General features: G+C 41.3%; 1 protein-coding gene across 1 annotated transcript; it reads left to right on the top strand.

Moving 5' to 3' along the window:
* Nucleotides 1-461: 461 nt before the first annotated feature.
* Nucleotides 462-21,093, top strand: LOC133443814 (protein jagged-1a-like). Its single transcript, XM_061721121.1, has 7 exons — nucleotides 462-692; nucleotides 2,963-3,265; nucleotides 7,565-7,622; nucleotides 11,984-12,241; nucleotides 15,458-15,518; nucleotides 15,881-16,011; nucleotides 20,910-21,093. The coding sequence occupies exons 1-7, from the start codon at nucleotides 462-464 to the stop codon at nucleotides 21,068-21,070; spliced, it is 1,203 nt and encodes a 400-aa protein (XP_061577105.1). The 3' UTR covers nucleotides 21,071-21,093.
* Nucleotides 21,094-22,908: the final 1,815 nt, after the last annotated feature.

Here is a 22,908-nt window from a genome sequence, read left to right on the forward strand (position 1 = left end):
TATATATATATATATATATATATATATATATATATATATATATATATATATATATATATATATGTATATATATATATATATATTCATCTACAAAATGTCTTGATTTCAGTTCTGATTATTAGGAGGTGTTGAGATTGTGAGCCAGTCTTCACTGGTTTCATCAGCTCAGAATTATAAATAAATGAGCCATATCTGGAGTCACCTAACTTTATCTCTGATAATCTACATTCATGCTGCTAATTTTAGTTGTTGTCACTGATGCAACTTTTGATCAAGAAGCAACAGCAACAACATTAAGGCTGGTGTGTTGCCAGCTGTTAAATTGAAATTCTTAAGTGGCTGTAATTCCATCAGTTTATCGCCTAACCTGCTTCAGAAACAGAAGGAATCCAGATGAATGCTGAAAATATGAATATATGGAAGCAGCTGCTCCAATAAGAGCTACGCCACTCCCATGGAGGATGATCTTCCAGCTGCATGAGGTCCTGCGGCTGCAGACCCGCCGGGCTCCGGAGGACGATAGCAGGACAGCAGGCTCTTTACTCCGCTGCTGGAGAGCAGAAGCTGCGGCTCGGCGTCTCCGGTCGTGCATGTCCCCACTGGAGAGGCGGAGGTTTGCAGCGACCACCGCGGGGATGAGCCTGATCCTGACCCGGATCCTGCAGCTGCTGCTGCTGTGTGTCTGCGCCCAGGTAGGGCAGACCCCGCCGACCCATCCCGACTCATCCCGACCCATCCCGACCCCCTACCGACCCATCCCGACTCTTCCCGACTCTGTTTTTGTTTTTCACAGATCATATTGATTGAAAAAAAAACTTGGATGCTTCTTAACAAGTTTTTAATCACAAATAAGGTTAAGGAGGTCTCTTACAAAATTGTACATAAATATTATCCTGCTAGTCATTACATGCAGAAAATTAAAAAGGACATTAATACAAACTGTTCCTTCTGTAATTTACATCCAGAAACAGTTGTTCATTTATTCTGGCTTTGCTCTCATTCGAAAAAACTATGGGCAGATATTAGCAAATGTATTATTGACTCTTTCACTATAGATTTTAATTTACGTTGGGAAAATGTTGTTTTTGGTTTCCATAATTTCCCTAAGAAAGAAGGAACATGTTACTTTTTGATAAATCTGTTTTTATTTCTTGCCAAATTTCATATTTATAAGAGTAATTTTTCAAAGAAAACCCCTTGCTTTTATGTTTTCCAGAAAGAAATGGAACTTTACTTAAAACTAATCACTAAATCAACAAATGTAAAGGCTATTAAAACCGTAGACTTGTGTTATATAATCTTCTTGAATAACGAACATCACCGCTGGCTGTATTCTATTTGTATACTCTTCCTGTATACTATTCTGTGATAATTATTTTAAATAAACTCCACCATGTCACTGTTAGTGACATGGTGGAGTTTTCTGTGATTTTTTTCTTAAGCATTTTAGTTGAACTTTGCTTAGTTTTCTTTTTAGTTCTCAAATAGTCAGTAAAAAGCTCCAGTTCTCTGGTGAACTTGATCATATTTTAAAAGTGTTTTAGACAATCAGGGGCCTTCCTAGAGATGCCAGAAAGAATTCCAGGCACATAAAGCCTGTACATGTTAAACTTTTACTCGCTGATGTAAACTTCTAACTGCATGCAGTCTGGAAAATAGGCAAATTGAAAGTAAAATCTGTTAAAAAAAAACAAAACAAAAAAAACATGCAAACAAAAATTTGGATAGTTTATAGTTTTATTTGGATCCCCATTAGCTGCAGCAAAACTGCAGCTATTCTTCCTGGGGTCCGACACATAATATACAATACATGACAAAAATTAAAAGCAAACCTAAAGAGGAAGTAAAGAAAAAGAAAAGAAACATAGAAAAGAAAAAAGTAAAAATAAAGGAAATTCTACTACAAAATATATTCTAGATTTCTGTCAAATAAGACCAGTGCTCCTTTTGACACACACATTAAGGTTACAGTCCTTCCGAAACATTTAGATATAATGCATTACAATGCAAAATCATACCTTCTTTAAATAGCATCAGGGAAGTCCAGAATTCCCTCTCCCAGGCCACTTTGTCCATCTCCTCTGTGTTCCCATGTTCCCAGGCCTCTATGAAACTTCCCTCCAGGTGATCTTCCCTGGGGTCTCCCCTCGGTGGAACGTGCCCAGAGTACCTCACCATGGAGGCGTCCAGACATGTCACATATTGTGATTTTCTGTAATGCAATTACAAAAACAAAAATGTCATAATTCTGGATTAATTACAAATCAACTGAAATATTGCAAGCCTTTTATTATTTTAATATTGCTGATCATGGCTTACAGTTTAAGAAAACTCAAATATCCTATCTCAAAAAATTAGAATATTCTGGGAATCTTAATCTTAAACTGTAAGCCATAATCATCAATATTAAAATAATAAAAGGCTTGCAATATTTCAGTTGATTTGTAATTAATCCAGAATGTATGACATTTTTGTTTTTTTGATTGCATTACAGAAAATAAAGAACTTTATCACAATTTCTGAGACAGTCCTGTATATTGAATGTATGAATGAATTGAATGTATGTATAAATGTAAACTTAGCACAAAAAGTAAGGAAATTTGTGTTTATTTCTTCATTGTAAAAATACTTCCTGGCAATGAATTTTAGACCTTTGCAAAGCCTGTTTATTTTCCTCTTAAATGGTAACACATTTGTAAGGAACATGCACTTGTGGGATGAGCAGCAGAGCTGGGTGTGTGGGTTGCCCCAGTAAGAAATTTGCCCCATCTTCTCTGTCAATGCCAAACAGCTTTGACTCTTGGTGTTTGGTGGATTGGATGATAGAAGTTTGAAGAAACAACACATGTATTAACAAACAGTTACAAATGAAACAGTTGAAGTTTCTCTACAACATGATACCTGTTTGTAATCTATGTGTCCTGTTGGCTGCTGTTTTCTCACATGTCCACTCGTTCTGCAGGTTTCTTCAGCTTCGGGACACTTTGAGCTCCAGATTTCGTGGATGCAGAATGTAAAGGGGCAGCTGCAAAGCGGCGCCTGCTGCGATGGATCTGGCAGCGTGGCAGATGGACGCTGCACTGCGGACCAATGTGACACTTATTTCCGGGTCTGTCTAAAGGAATACCAGATAAAGGTTTCCCCGGTGGGGCCCTGCAGCTTCGGCGTGGCCTCCACACCCGTGCTCGGTGGGAATAGCTTTTCTTTAAGCACTTCTCACAACAACAAAGCCAAGATCGTGATGCCATTCAGCTTTCCATGGCCAGTGAGTCCCAAACTACTACTAAAATTTTGCATTAAAGATGTGGATTATGTGCTGAAATACCATTGACTTTGATTTGATTGATTTGATTTGACTCTTGAAAGTGGAGGATTTGTGTGCGTTTCCAGGGCTGTATCACATTTATTGTATGGTGAGTTTCCCTGTGATTCCTGCCACTACAACAGTCTACATGACAGCTGACTCCATATGCAGAAGAAGACTGTAATGACGATTGAAGCTCAGATAGAATTATAAATGGACCTTGGGTTGAAGCCATTTTATCAAACTAAAACAGCTGTGTAGCACTGCGAGTGCTACGGGGGCCGACCGACAGGACACAGGTTTCAGTGCAGGAACTCCTTTTATTCTCGATTCCAAACTCTCACAGCCACACGTCCAGCAGCCCCTTCACAGGGAGACGAGCCCTTTCTGCTGTGCAGCCATGCCTTATCAAGGCTGGCAGGGTGGAGAGGTTGATTGGGGCCACCTGTGCCCCAATTAACCTGAGTGGCTGCAGCTCCTCCACCCTGCCACAAGCTGGCTGTTTAAGTCAAGGATTTTATGTCATATTTCCCAGACTGGGGTTTTTGAGGCCCCCTGGGGATCCTGTAAGTGGTTGTACATCAAAAATGGTGCGGTTTAAACCTCAGATTGTACAGAAATAATATTGCTTTCATGCACAAACATGAAATAAAAAAATGCAATAACTGAGGAGTTCCAAAAAGACACAAAAATATATAGCTTCAGCTGAGTAATGGCTTTTCGAACAAGTCACCTAATCAAGCTTTAAACATGAAGCTGACATCGTGACTGAAACATTTAAGCCACAGCCATTTTTAACAGATTCAATGTTTTAAAAAAAAATGCAAAAACTGAGAACTCTTTTTAAAAAGACTCAATATGTTGCTATAGATGATAATACTTGAGTGTATGACAACACTGAAGCATGGAAGAACTTACACTGCAATTTTTAACCACAAAGTCAAAATAAAAGTGCAGTACCAAAAGGTTCAAATTAACGTCTGATTACTTTATCAGTAGGTAAATACTGAAAAATCTTGAACAAAAACCAAGCGGCACTCACTCAGCCTTGGGTCACTGGCATCATAGATTTGATTTTGGGTGAATTAATGGGTGACCTGGGGTATTTTTTTTTACTCCTGACCTGGCTAAGCAGTAAGTAACCTGTGTTAACCATCTGCCAGACAAAAGCCAGTCACTTCTGATGTTGCCAGTGAAACAGCTTTTGAAATGGGAGGCCCTGTTGCAAATGTTTGGCAGTTTTCGAACTCACATGGCTGGAGGAGTCAAGAGCCACTGTGACTCATTCCAGGAACCTGTCAAGCAATTGTCTGCTGGAACCTGCAGTCAACCAGCCCTCTTTGCCAGTAGGCTTGTGTTATGGGGAGAAACATGTAAACTTAGGTCCAAGTTGAGCAACTTGAAATAATTTGCCTGGGTCTAAAACGTACATCGATGCAGAAGAGACAGAGAAACTAAATGCATTGTAATTTGAACACAATGATTAAGTCACAATACATCATCGCAGCCTTTTGTGACAGCAGAGCCAAAATAGGAATCTGCATTGACTGTACTCATAAGGTCAGAGTGAGCAAGACTAATATTTCCCTCACAATTCCCCACTTGAGTATAAAGTAAAATACTGCATGTGTAGCAGCAGATGTGATGTATTGGGTCAGTATAGCTATTCAAGTTCACCAGACAACGCCACCCTGGGTGTTCACCCAGGGACTTCTTTAGATTAATACCCACGAAAAACAGAAAAACAGTCAGGTCCTGTGCAATCAGATCAAAAGATCCATTTTATTCATTTTGTTTTGACCAGTTACCACATCATTCACTATAAAAATCCAGTGAGAATCCATCAGGGCTGAGATTTACGGTGGCGGACCACCAACCGTAAAGGAAAGGGGACGCCAGGAATACCACACATGAAGAATATAATAATAATTTTCCTTTATTAATCCGACAATGGGGAAATTCTTTCTCTGCATTTAACCAATTTTCTAGTGGAACTAGTAGCAGTGGTCTGCCATTTTGCACGGCGCCCGTGGAGCAGTAAGGGTTAAGGGCCTTGCTCAGGGGCCCAAAGTGGTTGCAATCCAATGGGCTTGAACCTGGGGTCCAGACCCCAGCCCTCCTCTGCAACCACAAGGCTACCACTTCCCCAAGCTAAGAGATCAACTTGACATGCAATCACAACACAAGAGGGACCTGCCGCCAGGACACCGAGTCACCACTGTAGACTCAAGCACCTAAAAGGGAAGATAAGAGAACTGGTTAAAGCAGGGGTGTCCAAAGTTGGTCCTCAAGGGCCGCAGTCCTGCATATTTTAGTTGTTTCCCTGCATCTACACACCTGATTCTAATTAACGGTTGTCACCACCTTGTCATCAAAGTCTGGATAGTTCTGTTGATGACCAAGCTCCTTGTATCACGGTTTGATAAAAAAGGGACACATCTAAAACATGCAGGACACCGGCCCTCGAGGACCAACTTTGGACACCCCTGGGTTAAAGAAACAAAAACTAGCCGAGAGACGGGGTGGGTGTCTGGTAGATGTCTCCTGACATCCTGACCTGAGCCCCTCTCAGTGTCTGCTGTCTACACCTGTATTGACTTTCGGTTGGTGAGATGATGTAACAATGCTGCAGGAGTTGTTCAGAAGGTTGTTCAGAAGGTTTTCTGCACTGCACTGTCAGCTTGGTTCTGCATTGGTGACAGTTATGTAGCGATGGTATAAACATCTGGAGACAGGACACGCTTGAACGTCCAGTGAATCCAGTAATCCTGTCAACGGCGCGGAGCGCTCGATAAACGGACATCACAGGCCGAGGTCGCCGCCCGTCTGTAAACTACAGGACGGACTCTGGTTTCCTGCAGAGCTGAGTGTCGTTAGGTCAGAGTTTGTCAAGCTGCTGTTCCAACATCAGCAGGGTTGGATAAATGTGGACAGGATGACGCAAGACCTCACAGGTTGAAACTGAACCTGCACATACAAAGTCTTAATTTTGATGCAGTCAAAATGACATAATATCCTTCAACCCTTTCAACACTCCACTTCTGCAGATTTGTCTTGTTGCTAACCTCCTTTTCTTTCAGAACTCAACTGTGATTTGTTGGTGTCAGAACTAGTAACTTTTTGTGATAACTAGAAGATGGTAAACTTTGACGATGAACAAGGCCAGCAAGCACTCAAGCTTTATCGTTCAAACCGGGATTGTTGGTGTCGAGGTGCTCAGTGTGTCCCAGAGAAAACTGTTGCTGTTGAACAGCTGACATCAGTCCAGTAGATTCCTGCTCTTTGCACCTGCATGCTGACCTGCCATCACAAGCAAAACATTAACAACAACATTTCTCTTATTCGCTATTCCCTACTGACAAGTACGGAAGAGTATTAGGGCCATGGAGTAGAAAAAATATTTGAGAGGGGAAGATTTTTTTTTTCATCGTGCACTTCGAGAAAAAGAAATTTAAGTGTCGAGAAATAAAGTAAGAAAATTTCGAGAATAAAGTGATTATTTAGTTTATTTCGATCATGTGCTCAATATGGTACACTCATTCATTGCATGTTGAAGTACAATTTCGAGAAAAAAGTCGAAATGTTGAGAAAAAAGTCGAAATTTCGAGATTAATGTTGAAGTACAATTTCGATTTATCGAAATTGTACTTCAACATTAATCTCGAAATTTCGACTTTTTTCTCAACATTTCGACTTTTTTCTCGAAATTGTACTTCAACATGCAATGAATGAGTGTACCATATTGAGCACATGATCGAAATAAATAAATAAATAACATTAATCTCGACATTTCTACTTTTTTCTCGACACTTAAATTTTTTTTCTCGAAGTGCACGATGAAAAAAAAAAATCTTCCTCTAAAATATTATTTTATTTTTCTCCTGCCTGGCCCTAATACTCTTCCGTAGACAAGGCTGTTCTCAGCAGTCTCCGATTTCTTTTTATGCTCAGTTGACCACAGTTGACCAACAGGGTGGGGCATCTCTGGCCGGATGCGTGGAAGGATCACGTTATTCCAGCCAGATCCTCACCCCCCCATAATGACACTCATGGACACTGAGTTTATGCATTGCACTTATAGGATGAGTGACTGATGAATAAAAGCACAAATAACCTGGTGCACAGCTGTCCACAAAAACAAACACATACACAGAAATATAAAAATCACTGCACAGTATAAAAAAAGGGACAAGAAGCTGGAAAAAGTGTATGTAATATAACTTTTTAAAAATAAAATGTACTTTGCTTAATTTCATGCAGACGGCGTACACTTTGATTGTGGAAGCCTTGGACTTCAACAATGACTCTTCCTCTGGCAGTGAGTATTATTATCATCATCAAATTCAAATGGATTAATGCAGATGTGATATCTGACCGGGGAAGTAAGAAAATTCAATTTTTTTAAAATCTACAAAATGGCATACAATCACCAGAATGAAAGTATAAATCTTGTTAAATAATCATGTGCTGTCTGCTGAGGGTAGATTATTCAGACAATCATGACAGAATTAATATTGCAACAGCACATCATCATAGGGTAAAACTAAGCTGTCTCACTGACTGGCCCGCTTGTTGGAAATAAAAAACAAAACACACAGCAAAATACTTTGGTGCAGCTGATTGGCCTGTTTGTCCAGTAGAAATTTCAAACCTTATTAATCTGCGGTTTTTCACCACTTTTCCCTTCTCCTTTTTTATTTAATCATTCTTTCTTTCTAAGATAATGAGGCTTCAATATTTTGTAGTCCAAAGTGTCCTGAGTAATTTTAATGTTTAAAATTACTAAATTAAGCTGAATTATGTCGTCCAAGACTCTGAAGATGGGGAGTACACAGACTGAGAGAAAATCCAGGGTAACTTAGACAAAATCCTAACAAAAGCAATCCACAGTTGATATGACACATTAAAATACTTTTTTACATACTTTTTTACATTCGGCACATTTTTTTTAATTTTTGCTTCATTATTAAATTTCTAATTTTTAAACATTATGCAAAAACTCACGCACACATAATTATCTTTCGACAATTATGTGTGTGTGTGTGTGTGTGTGTGTGTGTGTGTGTGTGTGTGTGTGTGTGTGTGTGTCAGAATAACGTCACGTCATGTGGACCTACAACAAAATGGCAGACCACGTCCCAATGGCTGTTCATACACATGGTGAGGCAAAAGAAAAGATGGCTGACAAAGTCACGTGGTGACTGAGTCGCGCGCTTTTCAAAACTACGGGAGGTTTCTCCTCCCAGATACTGAAAGTGTCAGAAGCCTGATGGTCAGGGGACTGACGTGTCCATGTGGGTTAGTGAGGAGGAAAGGAAAACAGTCACAGTATAATACACACGTAACGACCACCAGTCTGCATGAGAGACCGTCAGCACGCTACACAGGAACAGGCAAAAACAACAATGCAAACATAATCATGCCAACCACTTTGGAAACTGGTGTGATCTCTCACCACCGGTACCTTTATTGTTCTGCTGTTTACCACTGTTAGGTTTAGGCACGTAACATTTGTAACATCAAACTCTCTGGAGACAAAGAAAGACACAAAACGGTTAGAATTTACTTGCAAGGAGAGCAGTCGAGATTTGTAAGATCTCCAACATACTCTAATTTGTCTCTGCTGCTTCCTTGCTTTTATTTACTCTGGGTGTACCCTAGTTTACAGAGCTGACTGCGCCCCTAAAGGGAGGGGGAAAGGGAGTGGTCGCAGTCAGCGGATTCAGGTATTGAGTCAGGCTTGTTCTCATTTGTTTAGCAACAAGAAGTTTCCTCTTCTCCGCAGATATCTGCTTTATGCTGATATCCGGAAACTTCTTGTGCAGCACTTATAATACTTAAACACAGCATTGTTTTATCAGTGCGTCACAGGCGTAAGCAAATCATCATACGTCCTGTTAATAGCAAGCATGATAACTTATTAATAGTTCCAACAACCACTCAGGAGCTAGTGTCTGGGGTTGAACCCACCACACTCACTCGCTTTTGATGGGAAACAGGAGCACTAACCGCTGCGGTAATGCGGAAACACTTTAACAAACGTAGAGACTGTCGGTCTGCATTAGAGACCGCAGGCACGTTTTACAGTAATGTGCAAAACAAACAACAATACACACGATCAACACTAACCGCTTTAAACGAACTCTGCTCAGACACAAGCCTCTTACTTTGAGATGCCCTGGAGATTGTCGGCGGCGTCCTGGGATTTGTGGAACTCCTGGTTCGAGTCCCGGTCCACAGGGTACTGATTTTAAGCTCCCACTGGTGGGTCAGTGTGAGTGGCTTCCGTCCCCTCTCTCTTTCTGCCTCTGGAAGAAAGATGATGTAGCGTAAAATTAATTTTCACACATTTAACAATTATATATTTAAAATATATTTACACAAATGTGTCTATCATGGCCTTAAACTACTATGTACACTCTTATTTTAGTATTAACAACCTCCATTTCTGTGAAAAAAAAACAATATTAGCTAAGAACTACATTTCCTTAGAGTCATGCTATACAGCTTTATGCTAATCAGTGCCATATTTGTAGTCACATTGGTTTGGATTAAACCTAGAGTAACCCTAACCCTAACGTGTAAAAACGTTTTAAAAAACATATATCAATTGAATATATCTATTATGTAGTGCATCTGAAATAGTAACTACATTTTATAGAGATGATGTATGTTAAGGAATTGTAAATATGTTTGTTTATTTAGGATACTTAATTTAACGTCATGTAAATGACATTGATGTATTCATAGTGATTCAATATAAGTTGTAAATGTACCTGTGTACGGTTTATTTTAATATTTACCGTTCAAAAGCACAACATATTTAACGGTTTACTTCCACGTAACAGTAATCAATCACCACACACCCACGATCCATAAATTGAAATGTTAAATAAAGTTTATAAATAAAAAAAAAACAAAAAGAAACACGTCCACGTCGGGGCCTCGTCACGTGATCAGGATCTCCATTCGTCACTCTATGACGTAGAGGGGATTCCCAGGGAATTCCCTGTGTTTGACGGAATGGGAAAATGGTTAAAACAATGAATTTAAATAATCGCCAGTCTCCACTTCCAGGTTCAAAAGCCATTAAAAATTATATTTTGTGGCTGGACGACGCTCTGGCTAAGGTCTGGTTAGGTTAATGCACCACTTATGATTGGTTAGAAGTAGAAAACGCTTGTGGTTTTTGCTAAAAATAATAATTTCACATCACTTACGCCACCTCCGTCGTCATGGCGACAGCAAACAACATGGTTAAATACTCGAATTTACGTTAAATACTAGAAAACACAGTTAAATACTCGCCGTCAAAATACTGTTAAAAATCAGGAAAACACCATTAAAACACTGTTAAAACAGCGTTAAAAACATTCTTTTACAAACTGACAGTAACAAACAGTAACTTGCGCGTCAAAAACTCATAACTTAACCACTATAATAAAGAATAATATATACATAATAATAATGTAATAATCCGTGTATATATCACGACAACGGATCGCATTGATTTCGCATGGTACAATATCCGTGGTGCTCACACGGAATTAATAATAATAATAATAATGACTTGGATTTATATAGCGCCCTTCTAGGCACCCAGAGCGCTTTTACAGAGATCATTATTCATCCATACACATTCTCTCTGGTGGTGGTAAGCTACATTTGTAGCCACAGCTGCCCTGGGGCAGACTGACGGAAGCGTGGCTGCCATATCGCGCCAAACGGCCCCTCCGACCACCACCAACATTCATACACATTCACACGGGGCAAGGTGGGTAAGGTGTCTTGCCCAAGGACACTACGACAGCAAACTGGGACAGAGCGGGATTCGAACCGCCGACCTTCGGATCATTGGACGACCCACTCTACCACCTGAGCTACTGCCGCCCCCAATTATACCATTTCCGTGTTGGTGCCACGGAAAATAGTGGTGAGCGGTTGTGGGCATTTCACGGATTTTTGTGAGATCAGGTTGTTACTGCACCGGGCCCAGGTCATTAAAATACATCCCATTATTAAGGTTTTTCACTAATTTGACTGAATGTGTTTCTGTAGCTGGGTTAAAGTGTCTGCAATGTTTCATTCAAATTTTTGCAAAAATGAGATGAGGATTAAAACTTTTACCTGAACTACAAGTTTAAATCTCGTTCCTGCCGTATTTAGTTTCAGTGTCAGTTTCACTCACTCGTCTCAGGCAGGATTCATCAATGAAGTGCCAGGTTTGCATGTTTACTCAAATCTCACATAAGGAACTTTTTCTTTCTCTATTTTTGGGCAGAGCTATTTTTCTGATCTGCTACCATGGTGCCATTTTTGGCACATTTCCTTATTTGACATGATGGTGTGAAGTGTAGCCGTTTGCTTGCAGAGCCGTGGTGTTACCCACTTGGAGAGTCTCTGGTTTTATGTCTCTGTTCAACTCGCTCCGTCCAGCTGCCGGGCGGTTAGGTGGACACTGTCACCTCAGCCTGACCACACTTTCCAACCCACTGGTGAAATACCACAGATAAGCTCTGCATTTCCAAAGGCTCTGAAGGACAGTCTGGTTGTCTGTTATTTCAACTCTTTTACATTTAAAAAAACAAACTGTAATGGCACATTATAACTGATGAAATGAGTGTAAAGTGTAAGGTGTGAGCCTAAATGCTGAACTGATTGAAATGGTTGTATTAACAGGTGTTGGTGGGGCGGTAATTGAGAAAGCCTTCCACTCTGGGATGATCAACCCCGGCCGGCAGTGGCAGAACCTGGAGCACAACGGCCCCGTGGCTCAGTTCCACTTCCAGGTCCGCCTCATGTGTGACGAGCACTACTACGGCTTCGGCTGCAACAAATTCTGCCGGCCAAGGGACGACTTCTTTGGTCACTACGAGTGCGACCACAATGGCAACAAGATGTGTCTGGAGGGCTGGTCTGGACCGGACTGCAGGACGGGTGAGTGAGATTCTTTTGAAGAGTAGTCACAATAGAACCACCACTTTTCCATGTGGAACCAGTGACCTCACCACAATTCGATGTTGCTTGCTGCACAGATTTGTATGGTAACTAGTCAGCGTTGGTTGAGTTGGAAGAGACGTTTCTTCCTCTTAAATATATATAAGTTGGAAATGAAGACACACATGACTAAATTATTTTTTTTTCAAGAAATCCACATTCTTCTCTTCACATTCAGTACGTTTACCTGCACTAGCAGAGCATCAAATTGTTGACTTAATCCGACCGATATTGAATTTTGAAAAGCCATGTATACACCTTAGTCGGACTGCAGTCGAACCAAACTGAACCTTTTGAGATCGAGCTATTAGTGCCAGATAATGCGGTCCTAATTCAAGTTATTCCAACATGTACAATGGGTACAAAAAGTATTCAAACCCCTTTAAATGTTTCCCTCTTTGTTTCATTGCAACCATTTCCTAAAATCAAACATGTTCATCTTATTTCTCATTAATGTCCACTCACCCCATCTTGACAGAAAAAAACAGAAATGTAGACATTTTTGGAAATTTATTAAAAAAGAAAAAATGAAATATCACATGTTAATAAGTATTCAGACCCTTTGCTCAGTGTTGAATAGAAGCACCCTTTTGAGTGAGTAAAGCCATGAGTCTTCTTGGGAATGATGCAACAAGTTTTTCACACCTGGATTTGGAGATCCTCTGCTATTCCTCCTTGCAGATCCTCTCCAGGGGCCTCATTTAAAATGGACTGCGTAGGAGTCATACTAAAAGTGCCCGTACACTCAAAAGCCGAAAATGCCGGGCGCAAAAAAAAATCCGGATCAATAAAACCATGTGCACGCAGACTTGCACGCAATGTTCTCTTTATGAATCACAGTCCAGCTGGAAGGCTGCGCAGCTGAATCCGCCTCATATCCCGCCCTCTACACGCCCACTTTTTACCATAAATGCATATGGATGAGCCTACTGAGCATGCGCAGTGGCTTCCTGCAGCCTGTTTGGCGTCAGAATGAATGAAAGGGTGTCCAGCCACCGTGACACTGACTTTCACGGAGACTTGGATCTAGATGTTGTAGAGGACAGGAAAACCACATTATTTGGTGGTCACAGTAAAAGTTAGAATAAGTATATAAATAGTATACAATAAAATAAAGCGAGTGAGTGGCAGCACGCCGTTGCTGCCCGTTAGTGCCACGACGCAATTACCACTGGGGACAGGGGGGGCATGTCCCCCCCCACTTTTCAAAATCATGTATATGTCCCCCCCCACTTTAAAGTTTAAAAACTAATGGTAGGCTCAGCCTGTGATTGCAAATCCTCAAGACTGTCTGTGCGAAAGCGATGCGAAGACGGGACGGGACGGGACCCGCTCCTCCTCCCTCCCGTCTCTCCTCAGAGCTGCTCAGGGCTGATTTATGGTTCCGCGTCACACCAACGCAGAGCCTACGGCGTAGGGTACGCGGCGACGCGCACCCTACGCCGGACCCTACGGCGTAGGCTCTGCATTGGTATGACGCAGAACCATAATTCCGGCTTAAAAGTAAACACGTACCCTTGCATGAAAGGCAGACACACACGGGGAGAAAAGACTATTTCTTTCATTTTTATTTTTTTTTAAAACTTTATCCTTATGAACGCAATTGTTATATAGTCCAACTTTCCTTATTTTAATCAGAACACTTTCTTTTTTCCTCTTCGTCGTGGAGTAGTGGGCTCGGAGCGGCAGCCAAAAATGGTCCCAGAGTTGTTCCAAAGCCACTCCTTTGTTATTTTAGCTGTGCTTAGGGTCATTGTCTTGTTGGAAGGGTAACCTTCGACCCAGTCTGAGGTCCTGAGCACCCTGGAAGAGGTTTTCTGCCAGGACATCTCTGTACTTAGTCACATTCATTTTTCCTTCAATTGCAACCAGTCATCCTGTCCCTGCAGCTGAAAAACAACCCCATAGCATGATGCTGCCACCACCGTGTTGGGATTGTATTGGGTAGGTGATGGGCAGTGCCTGCTTTTCTCCACACATACCGCTTAGAATTAACACCTAAAAGTTCAATCTTAGTCTCACCAGACAATAGAAACTTATTCCTCATAATCTGGGTGTCACTCATGTGTTTTTTGGCAAACTCTATGCAGTTTCATATGTCTTGCACTGAAGAAAGGCTTCCGTCGGGCCACTCCGTCACAAAGCCCAGAGTGGTGGAGGGCTGCATCTCCATACTGTATCTCTGGAGCTCAGCCACAGGGATCTTTGGGTTCTTCCTTACCTCTCAAACCAAGGCTCTTCTTCCACGATTGCTCAGTTTGTCTGGACGGCCAGGTGTAGGAAGAGTTCTGGACGTCCCAAACTTCTTCCATTTAAGGATAATGGAGGCCACTGAGCTCTTAGGAACCTTGAATGCTGCAGAAATTATTTTGTAACCTTGGCCACATCTGTGCCTTGCCACAATTCTGTCTCTTGGGCAGTTCCTTTGACCTCATGATTCTCATTTGCTCTGACATGCACTATGAGCCGTTAGGTCTTATATAGACAGGTGTGTTCCTTTCTTAATCAAGTCCAATCAGTTTAATTAAATGCATCTGGACTCCAATGAAGGAGCAGAACCATCTCAAGGAGGATCAGAAGAAATGGACAGCATGTGAGTTAAATATGAGCATCATAGCAAAGGGTCGGAATACTGACCATTTGATATTTCAGTTTTTCTATTTTAATAAATTTGCAAAAATTTCAACATTTCAGTTTTTTTTCTGTCAAGATTGGGTGCACATGGAGTCTACATTAATGAGAAATAAAATTAACTTTTTTGATTTTAGCCAATGGCTGCAATGAAACAAAGCAGGAAAAATTCAAAGGGGTCTGACCCCACGCTCAGCTGAGCTACTGACTGCCCCGGGAATCCCCCTTCCGGAAGTGATGACACCATGAAAGCCAGAATATCAACACAGTAGGAGAAGAAGAAGACGAACAACAAAGAGGGAACCTGAAGAACCACAACGCAAAAGTGCACATGGCGCCACCTAGCTTCACGGAGTCAAGCGCACCTCAATAATCGATGGTTTTCTTGCGCATGTATGGATTTCTCTGAAAGTCCAGTTTAATCCTTTACTAGATTGTTGCCAATAGCTTGATTTAGATGTGCATGTAACCATAATGAGTGATCACGCTGATTGATGTGTTTTCTGTCTCCGCGTGTCTCTGTAGCGATCTGCAGGCAGGGCTGCAGTACACAACACGGATCCTGCAAAGTCCCTGGAGAGTGCAAGTGAGAACACACACATAACAATGTTTTCTGCAACACAATGACACATCATCTTTTTGTATTGTAGTGTATTGGTCTGGTCAGGTGGTAGCAAGACTATATGTGGTATGTAATGATTTTTACTCAAAGTTGAACTGTTCTACATCTCTTTATATTCATCAGTTCTTCTCTCCTGTTTAAATGTATAACCAGTGAACTTCTTCAAAAATTACTCACTACTCACACTCACTGATAGAGAATGAATTAACTATTTTCAGATGTGAATATTTTTTTTTTTAGTAATGGTGTTTTGCTTTTCTTTGTCAGTAAACAGTAAACATTAATAGTCATATTTGACGACTGTGTGTTTTGTTTTGGTGTGTCAGATGTCTGTATGGCTGGCAGGGGGAATACTGCGACCAGTGTATCCCTTATCCTGGGTGTGTTCATGGCAGCTGTTTGGAGCCTTGGCAGTGTCTCTGCGACACCAACTATAGAGGACTGCTGTGTGACAAAGGTACATTCTCTGGCACAGAACTGAAAGACACATTTCTGGTTGATGTAAATAAACGTTCAATTTGTTTGAAAAATTTAGAAATTAGTGAAACCCTTCTGGCAGCTTGAAATCCCTTTAAACATCACATAAAAAATGTTAATAAAACCAGACGGGGTTCATTTCGGGATGACATGGGGTAAATAATATAATAAGAAGAGTTTTAAATCTCCAGTCACTTATGGCCAAAAATACATAACCATCAATGCTTCTCAGCTTAGACGTTGAGAAGTCGTTTGATAGAGTAGATTGAAAGTTTTTAGAACAAATGTCAATTGAAATGGGCTTTGGCAAAAAATGTGTTACCGCTAGTTGGTTTCAGTTATTCAACATAGAGGGAAGAGTTGTTGGACCGTTTCCCCCTCCGTCTGGGGGCTCCGGCGGCGCCGGGGGCGCCCATGGAGGTCCGGTGGGGCCTTGGCCCGGCTCGGAGGGCCGGCCCCCGTCAACTGGATGGCCAGTGGGGGAGCGTGGGTGTCCTTCCAGGGCCGGCTCTGCTGGTCCTGCCTCCTGGCTTCGGCCTCTGCTCCCCCTCCTTCCCCCCCTACACGATTCATACGCACATAGGCGAAGGGGTGGGGGGTCCGGGTCGTGGGGGGCATTGTCCCGCGTGGCCCGGCACTCCCCGCCTCACGGTTTTAACGACTCGCTGGCGGTGGGTTTCCTCCCGCCCTCTTCTCCGCTCTGTGGGGTTGCTCGTGGCCTGGGTTCCGGGTTCTTCCTCGTCGGCCTCTGGTCTCGCAGGTGGCGGGGTTGCCTCCCCCCCCTCCCCCACTATAGATACACTTCAGGTGGAGCTTTGATAGGACTATTACACACATATACACGCACGCACACACACTCATACCCACACACATACATACACATAGCCACATAGACATATACACACTCACGCACACATACACATATATACATATTCATGCATTCATGCATGCACACATACACACACATAGCCACACCTATGCATACACACACAGACACATTTAGCCACACATACATACACAGCCACACAAACATATACATACACACACACACATAGCAACAAAGACATGTACACACACACACACACACACACACACACACACACACACACACGCATGATCATATACAAACACGCACACACACACACATAGACATACACACTGGCTTGTTCACCTGCATGCTTGCTCTGTAGTTTTTGGGGTTAGTTAGCGGTAGCTTAGATCAGACTGTGATCAGATCTCAAGATTTGGGTCGATTGCTGCTCGTGCGTTGGTCGGCTCCGTGTCGGTTTGGTGTTTTGTTTGTGGTTTTTGTTGCAGATTTCCAGTGCTTGACGTGTGCCTCCGTGTGTTCCTGCTTCCTGGATTGGCAGTGGATGTCACCACCAATACCCCCCCCCCCCAAAAAAAAAATAAAAATAAAAAATAATAATCACTGGGTATGCATATATATATATATGTATTTATATTAAATATAGTAATAATACACATATATATGCCTTTGGTTTTTACCGTTATGGTATCAATCATTAATATGTGTGCAGACAAGGTAAAAAAAAAAAAAAACATAGAGAGAAGAGTGAGGCAGGGCGATTCGCTTTCCCCGATCGTCTTTGCTCTCAGCATTGAGCCTTTTGCACAGGCAAAACGACAAGATGTACTGATCGAAGGGATTGGGGTGGTGGTGGAAGAACTCATAAAATCTCCCTTCTTGCGGACAACATCTTACTTTTTTTTGTAAAAACATCCACTCACCTCAATACCAAGGATTATGCAGTGTCTGAAAGACTATGGAGATATTTCTGGATACAAAATCAATCAAAACAAAGGGAGAGAGGCAATGATGATATCAGGTAAATGGCCGAGCCAACTCGATGAAACAACGTAGGCTTAGGTATTGGGGGATTATTATAACACCCAAGACCACAAAACTTTTTAATGCAAATTACAATAAATTATTCAAACAAATAAAGAGTGATCTCACCCGGTGGGAGTCCTCCCCCTATCTCGCAGTACAGTTACATGCACATCTAAATCCAGCTATTGGCAACAATTTAGCTAAGGATTAAACTGGAGGTTCAGAGAAATCCAAGTAGCCTATGCACGCGTGAGAAGACCATCGATTATTGAGTCAGGTGCGTTCGACTCCGCGATGCTAGATCGTGCTCCACACACTTTCGCCTTAGCATTCCTCTGGTACAATTAGTAAAAAAGTATGCGAAGGAGGACAACAACATGCGGAAAAATGGACGCTAATGATGCAGCAGCTCTGTAGGTTTCGTACATACTAAGCCTGATCATGTTGCAGGTAAGATGCACGCAAAGTTCTTCTTCTGTTACCATGTTGTTGTGATAAGATGAGATAAGATAAGATAATCCTTTATTAGTCCCACAGCGGGGAAATTTGCAATTTGTGATGCCGTGACTGTTATTATTCCCGCTGGATCTCAAGAGCTACAGTTTGGTTCAACTACACACCGGCTGAGGTGGCTTTTAAAAATTCGAAATCGGTTGGATTAAGTCAACAATTTGACTTTCTGTTGGTGCAGGTGAACGTACTGTATGTTTGGGAGAATCGAAATGGTAAAGATGAATCTGTTTCCCCGTTTTTGTTTGTATTCCAATCACTACCCATAAGAATTCCAATGTCTATTTTCCAGATGCTAAACAAATAAATTTCTCTATTTATATGACAAAACAAGAGGCCTAAAATTAAAATTACAACTATTCACTTACCTAAAGATAAAGGTGGTGAATGGGTGAAATCAGCTTTACCTTTTATGGATCCAAAACATTTAAAAAAACGGAATATTGGAAATGAATGGGTAAAACAGTCTATTAAAGTTTGGACAGACTTTCCACCCTCAGTTGGGGATTGTGGGTTCAAGGGATGGACAACCAAAGGGGCTAAGCATTCTGAATCAGTTATTTGAAGAAACACTCTTAAAGTCCTTTTCACAACTACAAGAACAATTTTATCTTCCTTAAAAAAAATGTTGTACGTATTTACAAATCCGACATTACATTACAAGCCAAATAGAAATGAAAGTCCTCGGACAACACCAAATGCTACAGAGCAATATTTCCTTGCAATCTCAGAAAAGGGATTTCCAGTGAGCAGACATATCTCTCATCTCTATAAAAGATTTTCATCAGACATTTTACAAAATACCTATGATATCAAGAAAAAATAGGAACTGGAATTCGACTGGAAACTCAAAACCAGATTTTTTTCATACTCCCTTGGTTATATCTAATTTTGTCAAGGACTCATCAACAGCTTTATGCTGGAGAAACTGTGGTAAAATAGGTGATCATACACACATATTCTGGGACTGTCCAAACATAATTGCATATTGGAAAAATATCAAAGAAGAGGCTAAGAAAATTGTAAAAAGGAAAGTACCTCCAAATTGTTTGTTCTAGCTACTTGGAGTGATACCGGTCAGTGATTTTAAGTCAGAGCAGAGATATATTTTGCATGTTTGGTACTGATTGCTAAGAAAATTGTAACAGTAAATTGAAGGAGTGTCAACTCACCAACTCAGAATGGAAGCAAGGCTGAAACGAGTTTACATGATGGAAAGAATGCGTGTGGGATTGCCAAAGAAGATGGACCGTTTTAGGCGGAGATGGCACTTGGTTGAAGATTATTTGAATGGTTAGAACCTTTCAGGTTGTTCTTGACTTAAATCCCTTTGGGCCCTGACATGAGGTGTTGTACAGTACAGACCAAAAGTTTGGACACACCTTCTCATTCAAACAAATGGGGAAGTGTGTCCAAACTTTTGGTCTGTACTGTATATGTGTATATTTATTTGTGTATTTTCTTGAAACCTGTATAAATATTTGGATATGTGAAATTGTATTACATTTTTTTATTTTCCTTTCCTTGTCTCATATATTTCCTTACTCTGTATAAGATATTTAGGGCCCGAGCACTTACAGTGCGAAGGCCCTATTGTATCTGTAGGAATTTTCCTTGTTTTTATTTTCCTTCTTCCGACGAAATGAGGGCCTTTTTTCCCCCTAAACGTGCCCCAAAGGTCACCAAATTTTGCACGCAAGCCAGGCCGGCTAAAAATCTGATATTTAATGGTTTACATTAATGGGCGTGGCCTAATGGCTCAACAGCGCCCCCTAGAAAACTTTGTGCCTCAAGCCCCACAATACGGTTTGACGTACATGCACGAAAATCGGTACACACCTGTATCATGTCGCAACTTAAAGAAAAGTCTCTTGGCGCCATGGCCGAAACCCAACAGGAAGTCGGCCATTTTGAATTAATCGTGTAATTTTGGTGCAATTTATGCCATTTCTTTGGCAGTTAATACGGCCCGACCTGTAACGTGCACCCAAAATGTGCATCTCCATCCTGCGACGATGCGCATTACTTTTCTCAGTCAAAAGCGTTACCGTGGTGACGATAGACGCCAAAAAGCGCACCCACCCCTTCATCTGATTGGTCCATATTTGATATTTCCTACTTTCTGCCATAACCTTTGAATGGTTTGATATAGAGAGTCGTGGGTGGTGTCATCCACTAAATGTCCAGGCCTGAATAATCTACATTAAGTCATACAAGCTTCCACTGCAGCCTGAACGTGCAGAAGGGTGCGAGGGCCCGTTCATCGCTGCTTGCAGCTTTAATTTGTTTTGTTCTGTTCTATATTGTTCTGTTTCTTATTGTGCAAAACCTAAATAAAAAGTAAAAATAACAACTTTAAATAAAAACATGGAATTGCAAGTACAACAGATCAAAAGTACCAGCATGCTTGTTAAATAAATAAGGATTTATCTCCTAAAGAGACAGGAAAGTCCATGTGTTTACGAGGATGTCGTTAGCCACCTGATGCTGAAGTGTCTCTCTTCATCCTGCAGACCAGAACACATGTGGAACGCGTCAGCCGTGTTTGAACGGAGGAACCTGCAGCAACACGGGACCAGACAAATACCACTGCTCCTGTCCTGAAGGCTTCTCCGGGGTCAACTGTCAGATCGGGGAGGAGGGCGCTGATTCAGAGCCTCAAACCCCGCTGTGAGGCTCTACTGGAAGAGAAGAGCTGGAGGGTTGAAGACCTAAAAAAAAAAATATATATATATATATATATATATATATATATATATATATATATATATATATATATATATATATATTAATGTGGTGGTAATCCAGATAAAGGAAAGCCATAAATGAATCATTGTGGGAGGTTGATCTTTTCCACATGACGAGCTGTGGAAAGGCCGGGTCAAAGATGTACAGGGTTACTCCTATTCCTGGAGGAGTCGTGTTTTAAAATTAACTATATTCTTCATGAATTTTCACACAAAAAATATAAGTGTATACGTGCTATAGTCTAAAAAAAAAACATTTTTGTATCCTTTGTAGCCTAAATGTGTGTTGTAATTACTTTATTTTATTATTTTATATTTTTTTAAGTAATATGTGTGAACATTCTCCCCTATTACATTATGTCTTTTCTCTGCAATAGTTTAACCAATTCCCCCACCTTTTTCTGAGCTGTATACTCAGCTCATATAGAGCGTTTTAACCTTCTATCCGTCTGCCTGGTTTGGTCACCTGACCTGCCAGTGCAAGAGAAAACTAAATCAAATAGTAAAATAGTGGGAAAGGCCCAGCGGCTCTTGGCCAACATATATACTGACAGGACAAGGAGGAAAGCTCAGAAAATCCTGCCGGCCAACACACATCCTCAGTCCTGTCATATTGAGCCCCTGAAGTCTGTGAGGCGCTACAGAGCTCTGGCTAAAGGTCATTTAAAAAATCCTTCATACTAAATGCCGTCTCCATACTGAATGCAACCAAGTAAATAATCCACAACTTCAACTGAGCTGCTACGCCCCTGTTTTATCTTACTTTTGAAAACAAGTGTTTCATCCATGCTTTTAAGTAAAACTGGTGATTTTAGCAGCGCTCTGGGAGGTGGCTGTGATGTGGGGAAACAGGTTGGGGACGGATAGAGACAAACTGCAAACTGGCAAGACAGCAGATTGCTCTGTAAAGAGGCCTGAACCAGGGGCGGAGCTTCAGGGGGGCCTAAGGGGGGCCCTACTCCCCCGGCCGGGGCCCAATGGGGCCCCTGAGGAAGCAGGCTCCACCCGCAAGATTTTTATTTATTTGTGGCACCACTTGGTTCATATTAGGTATAAAGCATTGTATAATATGTTGCACAGAAGGGGAGGGGAAAACAGGAGCAAGGAAATGAGGAGGCATCACCATGACACTTACGTGTTCTACTTTTCATTGGTCGCAGCATTTGTGATCTCATGCGGACGGTGGCCTGCACAAATCAACCATTTACAGACATTTCCACTTCACTTTTTTACTTGGCAATTACAGTAAGTCAGTTGTTTCAAATCTCAATAATAAAGACTCCAAAAGGGCTTTCACTCCCTGGAAGTCTATTTTCATCAAAGGCAGGCAAAAGTTTAAGAACACACTGAATAAAATGAAGATGAGAGATACATTTGACAGTTTTGGTCTGCAGAGAATTACATCACCCTCTCTTGTCAAATGGGAGTATGAGTAATCATCTATTTTCCTCAAGTGTTGACTCAACAAAAGGCTCAACACACACATGTACATAGCGCTCTGGGAAAAGACTTAAACACACCGTATTAAAGCTCTATAATAGCTTTTATGGATCGCCTCTTGCAACCATAATTGTTCACGACTCAATAAATGAAAGGGAAACAGGCAAGATGGTTCATTAGAGCACTAAATGTCAAAACACAACATGTAAAACAAGGCGAGAATGTGTTAGAAAGACTTCAACTCTCTTAGAAACGTGTTGAAATGAAAAACATGTGTAGCTGCCGGGGAGAGGCTTTCTCAGCATTACGTACTGTTTTATCATCC

Source organism: Cololabis saira, chromosome 1, assembly GCF_033807715.1.
Source record: "Cololabis saira isolate AMF1-May2022 chromosome 1, fColSai1.1, whole genome shotgun sequence".
In the NCBI taxonomy this organism is placed as follows: Eukaryota; Metazoa; Chordata; class Actinopteri; order Beloniformes; family Belonidae; genus Cololabis; species Cololabis saira.